Source organism: Micromys minutus, assembly GCF_963924665.1.
Source record: "Micromys minutus genome assembly, chromosome: 4".
NCBI classification, from domain to species: domain Eukaryota; kingdom Metazoa; phylum Chordata; class Mammalia; order Rodentia; family Muridae; genus Micromys; species Micromys minutus.
In genome coordinates, this window is record NC_137973.1 from 35,534,780 (window position 1) to 35,552,518 (window position 17,739).

Here is a 17,739-nt window from a genome sequence, read left to right on the forward strand (position 1 = left end):
ATGTTACAGAACAATAGGAGAAAGGCAGGACTAGGGGATGGAAAAGAAGGGAGGCTTTCTGAAGGGATAGAGATAGAGAAACCATTGTGCTGGGATGCCCAGTGGGCTGAGCCCATTGCTTGGGGCTGAGATGGTGGAGGTGAAATCCTCAAATCAGAGACCCTCCCCTCTTCTCTTGGGTAGATCCTGGGACGACTGTTTTATAACTGGAACTAATGTTTGACCATTTAGAAGGGCATAGGACATGGCCAGGCAGTCGTGGTGAACACCTTTAATCCCAGCACTCGACAGGCAGAGTCAGGTGGATCTCTGTGAGTTCTAGGCCAGCCTGGTCTACAGAGCTAGTTCTAGAACAGCCAGGGTTACACAGAGAAACCCTGTCTTGAAAATAAAAGAGAGTGAGGGCATAGGACTTAGTTTGCCTTTGCCCTGACAGTTTACTGGGTTCTAAACAAGAGCCACCAGATTGAAAGGAAACTGAAGCCGAGCTATCACAGGAAGTTCTTAGTATATTCAGTCTTTGTGGTTTACCCCCAGAGCTTCCTGCCAGCTCTTACCCAGGCTTATCGGGCCTCAGAAGACAGGGAGAAGTGGGCAGAGCAGGCCACAAGCATGCCCTGTGTCGTAAAGCAGGTGTCTGTGACAGATGAGTTTCCAATTTTAACTGAACACCTCCCCGCACCCCAGCTTCTCCAAAGGTGGGGGTTTGCCTATAACTGCTAGTGGGTACCGCTCTGCCCTGCTCATGGGGGTCACCTAGAGCATTAGGAATGGAGCCAGAGGCCTATTAGCCTGCCCTTCAGCATGTTGCTTGACGGTTCTTGGTATCTCCAGTATCTCTAGAGCCCTGCTCTTTCCAGTAATAATGCTTCAGATCATTGTGAGCCCATCTGAGTGGTCAGGGACGTGAGCCTCCGTGGGCACCTGTTGTTAAAGTGTATGTACAGAGGTGTCTACACAGGATGCTGGGCCCCCTTCGCAGCTGACACACAGGTGTCAGTTCTGGTCATTCAGGTGATGAATCCTGTGATTAATCCAGTGGTCTGAGTGCGCCAGATTTAATGTCATTGTCACCCCAAACCAGCCTCTTTCCCAGTTTGCAGCTTCCTCTCTCAGACCCTGGTCTCATTTCCAAAAGAAGCAGACATGACGAGCAAAACGAAGTGTTAATTTTACCCTTGCAGAGGGAGTGGCCAGTGTCCACTTGAGTACCTGGGGAACTCGAGCCCCTGCCCGGGTAGCTGCTTACAGGACAAGAGCCAGTGGCCATGTGGTAGCTCACACGAGTAAGGACCTGAGAGGACAGTGAGGTCTTTATGCTGCTTGTCCAACATCCTTACATCCACGTGCTTATGGTCTCTGAGCTTCTGACATGACAAGATCTAAGAAGAGGCCAAGATTCCAGAGGCCAGACCCTGTGGCTGCGTGGCCGAGTTAAAAGGTAGCACTTTGACTGTGTCTGCAAGCCTTGGCAGACACTGGAAGAGTGGGCATGTCCACTGGGAGAAGATAAATTCACACGGCTTTTTATTGGAAACGACAGATTCTGCCTTTTTAATTAGGGGGTGGTAATGAAACATCTCCACTCCCACAAGGAGGCTTTGGCTGAACTCGGGGTCTGGGCAAAGGAGGGCCCTTCTGCTGCTGAAACTGTGTGCCTGATGGTGGAGGTCTCTTCTGCTGGTGCTCACGGGTACGGTGGCTTGGAGGCAAGGGACGGTGGCCAGGTGTCTGGAGATGATGACCAGGTGGAGGAGGAGCTTGGGAAGCCACTGGATTCTGCGCTGCTGTGGACGGGGTTGAGTGCGGCTTGGGGCCCCTTTCCACATTGCTCATTCTGGAAGCTTCATCTGTAATGGCAAGACGTTTTAAGAGCTTGTTCTGATGATAGTGAGTGAGTGTGTGTGTGTGTGTGTGTGTGTGTGTGTGTGTGTGTGTGTGTGTATGCATATGCAGGTAAGCATGTATGTGTGTGCCAAGGGATACCCTCTGATGCCATTCCTCAGGCACTATCTACTTCTCTTTTTTGGGGGGATCCTCTTCCTCCTTCCCTCCCTCCCTCCCTCTCTCCTTTCTTCTCTTTCTTCTTCCTTCCCTCTCTCTTTCCTTCCTTCCCTCTCTCCCTCCCTCCCTCTCTCTCTCTGGCTTGCAACTTACCAAGGAGGCCAGCTAGGTCCAGGGTCCACCTGCCACTGCTCTGGGATTGAGTGCCACCCTGCCCTTTTTATGTGAGTTTTGAGGGGTTCTACTTCAGTCCTTGTGCTTGAAAATAAGCACTTTCCTAATTGAGCTGCCGCCCCAGCCCTACCATTGAACATGTGATAGCCATCAAACCCAGGAGATGAGAGGAGGAAAGGGTGGTTGCTCTCACCCTCTTCAAGTTCTGGGTGTGTCGGGGGAGACAGGAATGTTGGCCACAGATACCCTGAGACACCCCAGGCCTCCTTAGAACTCAAAACTATGAGGGAAGAGAATACGTGGGTGGAGAGCTTTGTGCCTAAGGCTACAGGGTGTAGAGTGAGACTTTGACCCTAATATCTGGCCCCAGCCCCAGACCAGCAGGTGGTCCTTCATCCACAGTGTCAAGATCCTGTGGTTCTCTGCTGGCTCCTCTGTTTGGTGGCATTTTTTTCCTCCTGTGCTTTCTCAGATTCTCTATGTGTTAGGCCCATTGCTAAGCCATAGCAACACTGTCCTCGGAGAGTGACGGAGCCAGACAGCACATCACATTGTTGGCCTCCACCAAGGTGGGGGACCACCAGAAGGTGCAAAGAACCACGTGAGAAATGGGAGGGTGAGAGGTGTGACCAGATGCTGAGCCCTTGCACTGAGTTGTGCAGCAAGCTGGTTCTGGGGGAGCTGTACACTTGGTATGACCTATGCCACCCGCCTGTTAACAGCCGTACCATAGGATCCCAGTACAACTTCTCCAGCAAGGTCTACCAATGCCTAAACATCTGTTCCAGAAGCCTTTCATGTGCTTTATCTTTCTTTTAAGACTGTCTCCTGATGGCTCAGTTCAGGTTACAGATGCGGCGAGGAAAACCAGGCCCATAGATGTCCAATTTAAAGAGGGGTTATGTAAGAACAAGATAAAACGGCCTTAAAGTTCAAGCACTAGGTGTCTTGCCTTGGCCTAACTATGCTCTGGCCTATGGGCCGTAGGATCTGAGGTAGTAAGCTAGCTTCTACATCTGTGCAAATGTCCACCCTTAAGATCATGAAGAGGAATATGGTAATACATCAGAAATACTAAGCTCTGCTCCTGGAAGAGGCTACTTTATTCACATGAGTTATTGTCATATTTCTCTTCCCAGTATGGCGGTGGCAGAGGTTTCCATGTCTTCAGTGACACCTAAGGAGGTCCACCTTGGAGGACTGTGTCTGACCCCTGGGCAGTGAGAATGGGCCTTATAAGGAGGGAGACAGAGACAGTAGGAACAGAGCACAGAGATAAGAAAGTCAGTGTCCAGGACTCTGCAAGCCACTAAGCTGTACTGGATCGAGACCTGAAAGTGATGTAAGTAAGGTGTGAAAGGGTCACAGAGAATGAGGTCCCCAGCCCCAGGTGGGGGAAGTGGTGCATGAGATGACACATGGAGGTGCTGGCCTAAAGGGGGGACGTGGGCAACACTGAGGTATGAAGAAGGAAGCCAAACCTACAGGACTCAGGCCTGGCAGCACTGTGGGGTGTGGGCAGACTCTGCCCCTAGGCTCTGCTGGAAGTCAATACTTTGAACATCACTGGGCCTACTCTAGGCAGAAACCTGCAGAGATGGGACCCAGCCCTGAGTGAGTCTGAGATTTCTCAGGACCCCAGGGACATGTCCAACCACTAGCATGTCCAGCCTCAACTAGGCTGCCCTTACCTCAACATCTGCAGTGACGCCTAAACAGAGTCCCTGACATATTGTCCCTTGGGTGGTCAGCTCCCTACTTAGGATCACCAAAACTAATTTCTCTGTAGGATGCAGGACAAGTCTGCATCAAGGAAACCATTCTCCCAGCCTGAAAGCATCACTTCCTGAGCAGCCAATCAGGAAGCAAAGGGCCATCACCCTGATTTGGGCTTTTCTCTTTTTTTGCAGTACTGGGGATCAGATTTAGAGCCTCATGCACTGAGCCCTCTACACTGACCCACCATGAGTGCCTCCTGGCCAGAGACAGGTTTATCCGTATTCCTAGGAGCTTGGCCCTGGGCACATCTTCAAGCCATCCAAGGCCAAGAAAATGGTTCCCGGACATGGGATTTGGGGGGGAATCTCTCTATCCTTATGAAAGTCTGTGAACCATTCAGGGATCTCCACACTAGCCTCTCACCAAAGCAGCCTCACGTAGTGGGTTCTGGGAAGGTATACAGCTTGGCTGTAGCTTCTCAAAGGTCCTTTGATGTTACCCCTGAGAACCGTCCTTCAGAAATCAATCTGAGCATATAACAGAGCCATCCAGAACCCCTGGTTACAGCCCTGCCATGATGATTCCACCCATCACTTTCTTCCCTTCACAGCCTCAAGCAGGGATGTTCCCATGGGGATTTCACTGCAGCCCGCAGTGACAGAGAAGTGGGTGTGCTTACCTTTTTTCCTCCTGTTCCGTTTTTTCCTCTTGCAGATACAGAAAATAAGCAGCGCCCCAAGGAACACCAAGAGGAGTCCTCCTACACTGGCTCCCACTATGAGATAGAGGGACAGACCTTTCTCTGCAAGAAGAAAAGATGGCTAAGGGAGAGGGTTTTGGGAAGAGTGGTCTCTTTGTTGCTATGGCCCAGGCCACAGCCTCCTACATCAAACAGATGAAAGAGTTCCACGGGGTTTTCCGCCTTCTCGAGGATAAGCTTCTGGGGCCTGGAGTGCAAGGGTTGAGAAGCAGTGTCTGTCCACTTCACCCCGTCCTCCCACTGAGGAGAAGAGTACCCAAGTTCTAGAGAGGGAGGATGAGTTGCCTGAGGTCTCATGGGGCCTTTCCCCAAGTGGAGCATCCCCCAACCTCAGTGTTCAGCTCTTCTTCCTCCCAGACTCCTCCTGGGTTTAGGAAAGTCGCCTAGATACTCAGCGGTTAGCAGTGGCATGTGCAGTTCTGATCCCTTCATCTGCCAGCACAGGGAAGAATAACAGAGAGGAAAACAGTGCCATGGTTGTTCAGGGCAATGAGCTTAGTTTAGCTCTTCCAGGTAAGAGCTGTGTGACCTTTGGTAAGATGCCCCACTTCTCTGAGTCTGTTTTCTTCTGTGTAAAATGGAAACAATGCACTTTACATCACAGAGTAGCTGTCGGAAGTCAGATCAGATAATGGATGGAAAAGTGCTTTTGTAAACTGTAAAGCAACACCTAGAAGTGAGGTCTTATTCTTGCTGTACTCTCTGCCCTGGGGTTTTTCTGGTAGCTGTTTTCCAGGAGGGGGGCTAAACCATCTGTGCTTTGTGAATCAATAGCAGTTAGAGAGAGCAGCTGGAGCAGGGGGTGGAAGGACCGTGGGGAGAAAGAACGGGAGCTGAGCCCAGTTTCACAGAAGCCAAAGACTGTTAACACTTGTGACCAGGGATGGGTTCCCCCCACCCCCGCACCCCAGGCAAACTTGAGGTCCACCAAGCAGGGCAAAGGGTCAAACCATACTGTTGATACTGGTTCCTTCCTTTCCTCCAGTTCCCCTCACCTGGTCCTTCCCTGTCAACTGAGAACCTCTTTGGGCACTGTTTGTGTAGGGGTATCTATCGGCAATCCCTGAAGCTGCTTCAAGGATGAATTCAGGGACCTTCAGGCCTTGTTGCCAAGGGCCTGGAATGTCAGAGTCAGCTCCCAAGTGTGAGCAGGGTGGATAAGCATCCTGTCCAAGCTGAATCTCCAGCAGATCCTCCCACAGGTTCTCGGGCAGGACCTCTAGCGTCCCCAGACATGCTTAGGAAGCAGACACGCCTTCCACAGACAGTATGTGATGTGTATGGTCTCAAGTTTACCCACTGCAGCACTCTGCGTGCCTGGTGGGGACATCAGTAGCTGTAGCTGTCACAGGTACTTGCAGCACCCCATTCCAACCATCCTTCCTGTGCTTCCTATTGGAGACTCTGTGCCTGTGTTTACGTGAGGACTGGCCTAGGAACTCCAGCACGCACTCACTTTACCTGAGCTACAGTTAGACTCCGGCCTGCCTTGGCCTCTAGAATGGAAGTTTTCTTTCTCCTTTGTGGCCATGCCCTCGTTCAGCTTCAGCTTCTGCTCTGAACTGCAGATTAAGGGAGCTGCATGGTTCCCTGCTCTCAAACCCTGCCTTCTCGCCTTCAGAGGCCTCTCCCTCCTTGATAGATACTTATTTTTATTCTGGAGGGATCTAGTTACACTAAACATGAAGCATGAGGTTGCCAGATAAAAATATGAGACAGCCAGTTAAATCTGAATTTCAAATAAACAATGAATAATTTCTAGGATCAATAGATGGGGCCACTTTTTTTTTTTTTTTTTTTTTTTTTGGTTCACTGACTTAAGTCTTGTGTCTCTAACACAGGGTCTTCTGAAAGATGAAAAAAAAAAAAAAAACGTTTTGGAGTCTAAGAGAGGCAGCTTCGCTCCACCCCCTCATGACTTTGTGATAAATAGAGGGTTGGGGCAGGAAGGCAGAAGAGGAAGACTGCCGATGAACCAGGCTGGGGGGAGTGAGGGACTTGGGGTGGGTGGTGGAGGGTAATACAATCCTTCTGAATCTGCCTTCAGAGTCTTTCTCTCTCTCTCTCTCTCTCTCTCTCTCTCTCTCTCTCTCTCTCTCTCTCTCTCTCTCTTTCTCTCTCTCTCTCTCTCTCTCACACACACACACACACACACACATACACACACACACACACACACACTATGGTCCCTCTGAGCACATGAGAATGCACTCCTATCTTTAAGTGGTACACAGGAGTAAGTTCTAAAGGGTCATCACATCCCTCTGGGACAGTGACTCTTGCTTTCGGGTTGCCCTGAGAACCTAGCTGCCATGTTGTGAGGCAGCTCAGAGGCACACTCTGAGGAAGAGTGGGTCCCAGGGTTTCTCACTTGATCCTCCCATGTCAGAGCTGCTTTCGTCTGTGGGGCATGAGAAACATAGTGAGAGGAGGGAGCTCTGCTAGGGTCATACCAACTAAAGTCAGATCAACAGAAACATTCCAGACGGGAACTTGGGCACTACGACAGCCTTCTCCTCGAGTAATGTTGCTGGGCGCTGGTACAGTGATGCACATCTGTAATCCCAGCAATGAGACTAAGGCAGGAGCATTGCTGCCAGTTGGAAGCCAGCCTAGGCTAGCAACATAGCAAGACTCTCCCCTAAAAGCAAAGCAAACTGAAACGAAACAAAGACAAATTCTTTCTGAGAGCCCCATTAGGCCTTCGGCACTGAGGGCTGACTGGAGCCTGCAGTGCGGAACTGGTCTCTGGGTGTCAGGAAGGGTGTGCCTCTCTCTGTTCATCAGTTCTGCTCTCCCCTGCCCTGCCTCCCAGGCATTCTGAAACCTAGCTCCTCGTATCAGGTGCCCAACTTGGAAAGAAAACATTAACGGGGTGTCAGAATCCAGACCATCAACTAGCAGAGGGACCGTGGGCTAGTCAGATTCCCTCCTGCCAAGAGCCTTTTTCAACCCTGCAGTCCTTTCTTCTGGGGGACGCTCCTTGCCTGCCTGAAGTGGTCACACTTGTGAGTGGACTGCCAAAATGAGTAGCCAGGAGCCCACCTCCCCAAAAGGTCCCAAGGAGAAATAAGTGACTTTTCATTTCCCATCCTATGGCAGACCTGGCAGGGTACCCCTGTGCACGTGAGCCATCCCGACCCCCCCCACACACATACACCCTGCTTTACTCCGTACCTGGACAGTTGACAGTTTTCATCTCAGACTCCTGGCTGACCTTGTTTATCGCCTTGCACTTAAACGGTGCTCTCAGGTTGGTCCACTGGTAAGTCATGATCTTCTGACGGAGGCTCTTGAGATGTGCTTTTCCTTGATACAGTTTGAGTTCAATATCTGTTCCTTCCAAGACCTCACAGGTCAGAGTTGTATTGCTGCACTCCCAGTAGATCATTGGCTTTGAGACCATCTCTAAAAGAAAGATCTTATTTCTATTAGGCAAATTTTGGATAATTTTTTTAAATACCAGATCTCAGTCTGTGGACCAGTTTGGCTTAGAAATCATCTTCCTTCTGCCTCTGCCAAAGCTGGGATTATGGAACCATGCCCCCATGGACAATGGCCGGGTTTTTGTTTGTTTGTTTAATCTTAATAAATACATCTATTAAAATTGAATTGGTTTGGGACCAGAGAAGTTCAGAGTCCTAGTTTTTTTTTTTTTTTTTTTTTTTTTAGCTTGTTTTTTTAAAAAGATTTATTTATTTATTTTATGCACATGAGTACTCTATCTACAGGTAAAGCTACATGCCAGAAGAGGGCATCAGATCACATTTTACATGGTTGTGAGTCACCATGTAGTTGCTGGCAACCGAAGTCAGGACCCCTGAAAAAGCAGCCAGTGTTCTTAACCACTGAGCCATCTCTCCAGCCCTGGTTTGGTTGGTTGGTTTATGTTTGTTTGTTGTTTTTTGTTTTGTTTTGAGAACCGCTTCAACATACCTCAGGCCGTTCTCAAACTCAATATTTCAAGGATGCCCTTGAAATTCTGATCCTCCCACCTCTCCCTCCCAAGGGCTGGGATTATATAGGTATGTGCCAGCATGCCAAGTTTCATGTGATGCTGTGGATCAAACACAGGTTTCCCTGCATGATAGACAAGCATCCTACCAACTGAGCTACATAATGTTGAAGCGCTTTTGAAAACTGTATTTAATTGACCCAGAACATCTTGAGCAAAGTCACTTCTGGTAAAGTTCACAGATGCAGGATATAAGTAAAATAGGCATGGTAATGTGTTCATACAGCATCTGTGACCTCCAGCGTTTTCACCTGGGGTGGGGGCGAGAGGGGGTCGTTTGGTTCTAAAAGCAAGGCTCATGCTTGTCTTCCTTTTGCAGATGGGCTGTCCGAAGCTAATTGACCTTCAGTGCCTAGCTTTGGGGTAACCATTAAATAGGACGAGTCAGCAGAGTTGGCTGAGCAGTTAAGAGCATGTGCTGCTCTTCCAGAGGACCAGAGTTGGGTTCCCAGAACCTATGCCGTAGCTCCAGGAGAGCTGACCCCTCTTCTGACCTTTGTCAACACCTGTACACATGTGGTACACACACATACATACACACACACACACAGGGAGAGGGGAATAAAAAGTCTTAAGCGAATGTCAGGCCAGAAGAAGAACCTCCACAAAGGATTCCCGAGTCCAGAAGTGTAGATGAGGTCAGTCAGCAGCCCCATCTTGAAAGGCCTGTGGCCTTAGCTAGTTGCTGCTCAACAGTGTCCTGGGAACAGAGGCTCAGGCCAGCATGGGAATGCCTAAGAAGCCTAAGCTTACCAGAGTAAAATCACCAGCAGGGAGCCAGGAATGGCTCTACTGTTCCTGGCCCCAAGGTTCTGAGTTAATTTCTGGCCTTGAAGGACCTCAACTTTAAGAAACAGGAAAATTACTCCCTACCTGTCTCAAACCAGACAACCCTTGGCCAAGTTCTGGACAAGTCACCAAAGCTGGTTCTTACATTCATACTGCAAATTCCACACCCCTCCTGTTTAACACCCCAGGGGGAAATGCCCCGCCCTTGGCATTAGTGAGATCAGGCCCAGTGCCCAGCTCCCCAGTCCTCACCTGAAGACTCAGACCGCCAGTTCCTCATCTCTTCCTTGTCACAGAAGGCAACGGTAAAGTTTTCCAATTTCCCTCTCTCTAGCTTTCAGACCACAGTGTCTTCCTCATAGGCCTTCCTAGTCTAATTCCTTTCCACTCCCAACATACAAGCACAAAGAAATGCAGTTTCCTTCCCATCCTGAGATTTGGTGTGTCTCAGAATAAAGAGATAACGGACTGTCATTATCCAGCAGAGCAGCGTCTCTGGGTTGTCTGGCAGAGACTGCCTGTCTTTCTAGAGTGAAAAACCTTCTTCGTAGTAAGATCCAACTATTTCAAGAAATACTGACCAAATTTTAAAAGGCAATAAAGGCAGTTGGAAATCACCTACAGTCCCATCACTCGGGATTATTAACACTTTGGTGCATATCTTTATCGGATATTTTCTATGCATAAATCTATCATGTTTTCTCAAATTAAAACTGGAGTTTGTACCCGGGGATCAGAGAGCCACTCTGAGGATTGGACCCCTAACCTTGGGCATTAAGACAAAAGCTTTATCACTGGCTAAGTCCCCAGACCCTGAATCATGTGACTGCATAACCACCTAGTCCTTTACCCTGAAATTTTACCATGATGGTCCCTTTTCATGGGCCCCAGTGAATGTACATCTCTGTCAATTTTTTAAGTGGTGATCTTATTAAGTTTCTAAAGCTCTAGCTTTGAAATGCACCCCTGTATTTAACTCATGCAAACATAGTGAAAAGCAGCTTCCTATAGAATCTCCCTGTAACATGGCTTCCTGGAGGGTCTCCCTGTAACATGGATTCCTGGAGGGTCTCCCTGTAACATGGCTTCCTGGAGGGTCTCCCTGTAACATGGCTTTCTGAAAGCAGTAGGAACTGCTTGAGGGAGATGCTCCTAGATATGACTTTGTCTCTACTCCCTTTGGTTTTTCAAGACAGAGTTTCTCTGTGTAGCCCTGACCGTCCTGGAACTAGCTCTGTAAACCAGGCTGGCCGAAAATTCACAGAGATCCACCTGTCTTTGCCTCTCAAGAGCTGGGATTAAAAGCACGGGCCACCACTCCCTAGCTAAATATGACTCCTTAATCTTGGGGCTTCTGGGATTCTCTCCACAAGAGTCTAGGGACCCTGAATGTCAGACAACTGCTTTAGAAGGGAAGGTAGAAATCCAGGAGCACTGCCCCACTCACAGCTCTGGACACCCCTCATCGGATATTACAGGCCTCATGAGCATCCTAATAGATAAATCTGAAATGTTCCAAAAGCTATCAAGCCACAACTCAGCACCACACATAGAAAGTCGCATGCCGTGAGACCTTGTTTCCTACACAATACCACTTAAAATATTGTTTGAAATTGTCTTGAACAGTGTGTATGAGGTATATATAAACACAGATGAATGCTGTGTTTACGTTTAGGTCCTATCTCCAATATATAGCATACATATATATACAAATATTTCGAAATCTTCAAAAAGTCCCAAATCCTAAACACTTCTAATCCCAAACTCTTTACGTAAGTCAAATATAACCTGCACTGGGTAATCAGGTTCGGGGACAGAGGACAATTTTCCAATCTGCGTAATACATAGTCATATCTAATGGTGACAGGTCCTCAAGTTGAGTCAGCACACTGTGTGACAGCATTTGCATATAATAGTGAGGCCACCACTTTTAGTCTAAGGGGTTTGGGTTTCCTTTAAGGGGTAAGGAAAATGTTGCCTATGGTGATAACCACATAACTCTGTGACTATGCAGAAAGCTGTTGAACTGTTTGCATAGTGTGTGGGCAAACTGTGGTATGTGAATTACAAGACAATGAGCTTGTTTGGGAGGGGATATCACCCTCCTTATCAAGGGAAGCTCTGGGCTGGAATTCTGACCTTGTTCCTGTCAGACGACGAGGCCATGGCCACCTCTGACCAGGTCTGTTTCGTTACAGATGGACAGAAGCTTGTAATTTTAAGTTCTCAGGATTGCTAAAGAAAACCAGGTTAACAAACTCCTGACTTCTCCCCAGTAGCCATTGTCACCGAAAACTGAAGGCGGCAGTGATAGAGTGCGTGAATAGGCTTCCACACAGAGCTCAGTACAGCGCAGTATTCCAACAGGACCCCAGAGCCACATGGTCTGCGGTCACGGCTGGCCGTGCTCGGTGCCCATGGTGAGCGGTCGTTCTCACTCCCACTCCGTTTCTGGAACATTCTTTCTAGATAAAGTTACAGGAAAGGGTCGTGCACAGAGGTGCTCACAGTGGGCCCTGGAGAGGGGTTGGTTGTAGGCCCAGGTGCTAAGTACAGAGCAGGAAGAACACCCACAAGTGAGATGAGGGGAACCCTTTCTCTACTCACACTTCCTGTGCGAAGCTCAGAATGTTTCTGTGCTCCCTGAATGGCTGATCTATGCTGGGCAGGGCATTCTCAGTTTTCTCCCAAGCCAAGGGCAGGCTTTCTCCTCTTACCCATTGGTGCGAGCTGCCCACTTGTCCCTGGACATTCAACTTTGGTGGCATCCAATGCTTTGTTTTCTTCTTCACCGACCCAAGCTTCCTACACTTCCTCCTCACACCCACACCATGCTTTACTCCAGGCCAGTGACTTTCAATGACAACTGCACACTAGAAGCACTTGGAAGCTATAGTTCCCACTGGTGCAGACCCCATGCCAAGAGCCTGGGCATCAGTCACCTCCTGCCGCTGTCTTGCTGGTTCTTATGTGCTACCGAGATTAAGACCACCTGTGTGGCCTCACTTGGATTACAGTAGAGGCTTCCTGGCTAGTCTTCTCATGTTCCTCTACAGCATCAAACCCTCTTAGTACACACAGAGACAAAGACACACCTTGTTTAGTTTAGGGACCAACAAAGTTACCATCTACCTTCATTGTTGTGCGTTTAATTCAGGGACCAACAAAGTTACCATCCACTTTCATTGACGCTGAGAAGACAACACAGAAGCTGTCGGTCCTGCTTTTGGCTCAGCATCTCCAGTCCTATCTTGCCCTCTAACTCCTTCAGAGTACCCTGGCTTGAACTTAGCTTTCCAGACAAGAGACTCACTGCTCCTGGGGCACCCTCTGACACCCTGTCCTAGCTACAACTTCATCAGCTACCAAGGATGTCCATCTTTTTCCTCCACTAAACTGTCTTCTTTCTGATTAATGATCATCTTTAACCTGGGAGTCTGACACAGTCCCGCAGCCATGCCAAAGAGAGAATGAAAGGCAGACAGACAACCTCACCCACTGGAGTCTCCATTGTGGGCCAATGAAGCGCTGGATGGGGATGCTACAGAAACGCTGCTCCCCCCACTTGCTACATAGCCCCCGTCCTAAAATAAAAAAAAACTTGAGGGAATGAAGACTTACCTAGAATCCTCAAGTCCAGCGTCTTTTTCAGCCTACCTGTCCCATTTTTGCCATACACTGTTACATTATAGGTGCCGCTGTCATCTCTCGTCATGTTTTTTATCTTCAGGGTTCCGTTTGTTAAGACCTCAAATGCTCCTGATTTCGAATAAGCGTTCTCCCTTTTAAACTCCGCAACCAGGGTGTTACCCTTTTCCCATCGCACCTCATCAATATCATCAGTCATTTGAAAGTCAGGGATGTTCAGGGTGATGCCATGGCCCAGGGCACCCCAGATGATCCCCGTGTCTCTGCAGTCCGCCCCTGTCAAAAAGTAAGATGGTTTCTGAGGTGCTGGGACTACCGAGAATCTCCCTCTTTGCCTCTCACGTCCACTCAGCGGTCTCCAGCTCCACACACTTGCTTACCTTTGCAGGAAAGGCTGAGGAGCAGAAAGAAACTACCTAGGAATTTACATCTCATCTTTAGATTCTTCTCCCAGTGGTGACTCTGAGTTCTTTCTGTCTGGACTGCGGTGAGGCTGGCAGAAGCCACGCCCAACAACCTGAACCACGTGCCTCTCATGCTCTTCACAGTGGGGAAGAAAACACACCCACGGCCCCCAGGAAACGACCCATGCATTGCTGCCCTCCTCAACTGAAACGGGTGTCTGTGCCACATTTTAATCTTTACAAAACAGTTTAGGGTGTCCGGTTTTAGCGCCCCACCAGAAGAGGAACTGGGAGGTCAGTTGCCAGAGTTACCCCTTTGTAAACAAGGGCTTAAACAGAGATATCCACTCAGCTGTGCTGCCTGCAGCAAGACCAAGTGGACCCACTGGCAAATGTCCATAAGGGAATAGAGTTCAGATATGTACATTTGGGAAGAATTAGGAGGTGTGGCCTTGTTGGAGGTGTGTCACGGGGGTGGGCTTAGAGGTCTTTAAAGCCCTTGCAGTCTTGTTAGCCTGTTCTCTCTCTCCCTTCCCCTTCCTCTTTCCCTCTTCCCCCCCACCTTTCTATGTCTTTCTCTCCCTTCTCCCTCCCCCTCTCCCTCCTTATCTCCCTCCCTCTCCCGATCTCTCTCCCTCCCTCTCCCCTCCCCCTCTCCCTCTCCTTTCTCTTTCTTTGTGTCTCTCCCTCTCTCCCCCTTTTCTATCCCCCTCCTTCTCTCTCTCTCCCCCTCCCCCTCCCTCCCTTCCCCCTCCCCCTCTCTCCCCCCCAATAAATATATATAAGACCCCAACAAATTCTTCTGTAAGTCGCCTTGGTCATGGTGTTTTGTCACATCCATTGAAATGTAACTGAAGACATGCAAACTATTCCTGACGAGGCCAGAAGAGGCCGTGAAGTCTCCTGGAACTGAAGTTACAGATGGTTTCAAGCTGACTTGTGGGTGCTGGGAATGGAACCTGGGTCCTCTGGAAGAGCAGCCAGTGCTCTTAAGTACCAAGACATCTCTCTTGTCCTAAGACTATAATGTAATAGTGAACAACCAGATTTCCAGGATAATTAACACTACGGATGACTAAGGAGATGGAGAGACCAGGACAATTATTACTGGGAGAGAGAGAAAAAAAGGGAAAAAAAAACAAAAACACAAAAACCAGGTTTGTGATCTGGGAAAAGGTCAGGGATGCAGGGACTAGTGTCCCTAAAAAGACAACAGAGAGGTCACATGGGCAAGAGATACAGTGAACATCCAGTCTTTTGAAACTTTAGAATTCGGTGAGAAAAGATGTTCAAGATCTTGACTTTTTCCATTTCAGGCACTTACAACAGCCCCAACAATGCATTATCACAGCTGAGTTAAAACATTGAGTCCAAGGGGGGGAAAACCCAAGTGTAATAAGACTTAACAAGAAACATAAAAGGATTCTATTCTTGAGTATAGAAAAATCTTCCTACATATAGTGCACAATTCAGAAATAGTAAAGATGGGCATTATAGGCCACATAAAAATCTAGAATCTATGCATGTAGGGAGGGCTAATAAAACGTGTGAGACGTCATAACAAGATATCTGCAATGTGTGACAACTGTTACTAGCTAAGATGGAGGCATCATTTCTTAGTTTCCCTTCGGGGTGCTGAGGATGGAACTGTGAACATGTGAACAGTCAAAGGTATAGTAGTTTTTTATCAACAACATCTTTTAAAGGGAAGAAAATTATTGATTTATCAAAGAAATGCTGTGTGTGCATGAGTGTGCACATGTGCGTGCATCCCAGCCTGGACCACATTGCTTTTAAAATGAAAACTTTGTTTGCACAAAGCATGCCTAAGGCATCTCTTTCTGAGAAACAATTAGCACGTGACATCTCTGATGCTAAGTTCTGATCACTGGCCACCTGGCCACCAGCCATGGGAAGAGGAAACACATACCAGCCTCTGCTCTGAGCCAGTTGTCACCTCTGCCTCTCAGTCTCCTGACATTGCCCCTGCTCTCGGGGAGCCGTGCCCTCCTCCCCTGATTTGCAAGCTAACTCTGCTCTTTGTGCGTTCACTTCAGTTTTGAGTGATGCTTCAGAGGAGGACCATGAAAGAGGAGGGTGGACAGGTCTGATTCTGTAAGATGGAAAACTTTCCCATGTAAGAAAAAAAATTCATTTTTTTAATTGAAAGGCTATGTAATAAAAGAGGCAAAGTATTGACAAGATTCATGACAAAAGTTAATACCCTTAAAATTAATTTTTATGAAAATTAGGAAAAAATAGAGAGCTGTAAAACCGGTCAAGGTTTTTTTTTTTTTTTTTTTTTTTAAGAATGATTCACAAAAGGAAGAGATCCAATTAAATGACAAATCTGTGGAAAGGTAGTTAATGGTAAAAGGCAGTCACTAATGAGGAGACATCTGTCTTAACAGAGATATTCATTTAGAGAGTGAAAGTAGAGCTATGTCAGAGGAGAGAGAGATGGCTCCGTGACATAGAGAGATGGCCCAATAGTTAAGAGCTCTGGCTGCTCTTCTGGAGGTACTAGGTTCAGTTCCCGGCACCCACATGACAACACAACCCGTAACTCCAGTTCCAGGTGTTCCAACACTCAAACAGGTATTGCACATGTTCAGAGACGTGCGGGTACAACACTTACACACGTAAGATTAGAGGACAAAACCTAAAGAGGGTTAGCCTGGGCAAAGAAGAATTCAGTTATAAACCATTGGCATATTTGTTTTTTATTATTTTATCATGTTCTTATATTTCTACCTCCCTTCCAACACTCATTGCACCTGATCTCTTCCAACCCCACCCCAACATTAAGCAAGAGAAAAAGATTAGAGGGGAAAGGGGGCATACATCTCTTTAGACTATTCCCTGCTGGTTAGGGGTGTTGAGCTTCTTGGGACTAGTCCAGTCTTCATTATCCTAAAGACAGCTCCAAATTCTTGTCTCTTTTGCTCACAACCACTTGACAAACCTCAAAAACAGCAACCAGGGGCAACCTCTCCTCATCTTCCTCCTCCTCTTCCTCCTCCTCCTCTTCCTCCTCCTCCTCTTCCTTCTCCTCCTCTTCCTCCTCCTTCTGCTTCTTCTCCTCTCCCTCCTCCAGGACACCTTTCGTGCCTCCAGGGGCTCTAGCATTTATTCCTTATCCAGAGTCCCCAGAATTAAACTATCTTGCAGCTGGCAAAAATCACCGCCCCTGCGAGAGCACGAGACAGTCTCAGTTAATGGCTCTGGCAAAACTGAAGCAGTCGCATATCCCACACCTGGGATTAAAACAAAAACATATTCACATAACATAACTGAGCTTTTAAAGAAACCAAAATCCTCGCTGCAACAAACCACCCAATGGGCAGAGTAGAACTTGGCCTCATTTACTACCTTAGAGTCAGTCAGGGGAAGGGGGATCTAGGCTCTCAGATGTGGACAGCCTGTCCCCAGGTGACCAGGACAGGCATTGTACTTTAGTGTGAGCATCGGGGGGTGTGTTTGCAGACTTAGGTCCACCAGAGTCCAGAGACCTTCCCTCCTGCCTTCCCAGTAGAGGAGAAGAAGACACCTTTCACCAATTGATATTTCCTTTCCACGTGCTAATTTCCCTTCCAGAGGAAAACTCCCTCCCTATTTGTGAACCTTTCTTTGTCTCTGCTTGTCTCAAACAGCATTTATCAAAAATAATCTGCATCCCAAAGAGGTTCGATTTGGGGTGGCATATTTTGGTACCCTTTATGACAAAAACAACCAACCAAACAACCAACCAGACAAAAGCCCCACAAGTTCATTTTACTTCATAAAAAGACATGGGAGTGTCCTTAGAGAGGGGTTATCTGTGTTGAGGACAGTGGCTGCTGTTCTGCTTGTGGCTGCTATTTTAATACTCTTACCTTGGCCATGCATTGCTTTTGATTGATTGGGTCCTCATCCTAAGCCCTACCCCTTACAGCTCCAAGATTGCAGACTCTGCCTTTGGCTATGTGGGTTTCCAGGGTACCGCTGGTGGATACTCCTCCAACTTCACACAAGCCCAGCAGACCAAGGCTGATCTCTCTCTCTCTCTCTCTCTCTCTCTCTCTCTCTCTCTCTCTCTCTCTCTCTCTCTCTTTCTCTCTCCCCCCACCCCCACTCCTTTCTGCTCAAACCAAGGCTCCTGGGAGGTAGACTAACAGGAAGAGAATATGAAATGGAGGAGGAAGAAGAATTCGTTCTCAGAGGTCTTGGCTAAGTTCCCTGTAGTA

At 48.1% G+C, this 17,739-nt stretch overlaps 1 protein-coding gene across 1 annotated transcript; it reads right to left on the reverse strand.

The window, feature by feature from the left end:
• Positions 1-1,554: 1,554 nt before the first annotated feature.
• Positions 1,555-13,544, reverse strand: CD2 (CD2 molecule; the record flags this gene model as incomplete). Its single annotated transcript, XM_080916610.1, has 5 exons — positions 1,555-1,850; positions 4,577-4,699; positions 7,835-8,065; positions 13,083-13,385; positions 13,490-13,544. 5 exons carry the CDS (start codon positions 13,542-13,544, stop codon positions 1,555-1,557), a joined length of 1,008 nt encoding a protein of 335 aa, XP_080772736.1.
• Between the last annotated feature and the right edge of the window lie 4,195 nt (positions 13,545-17,739).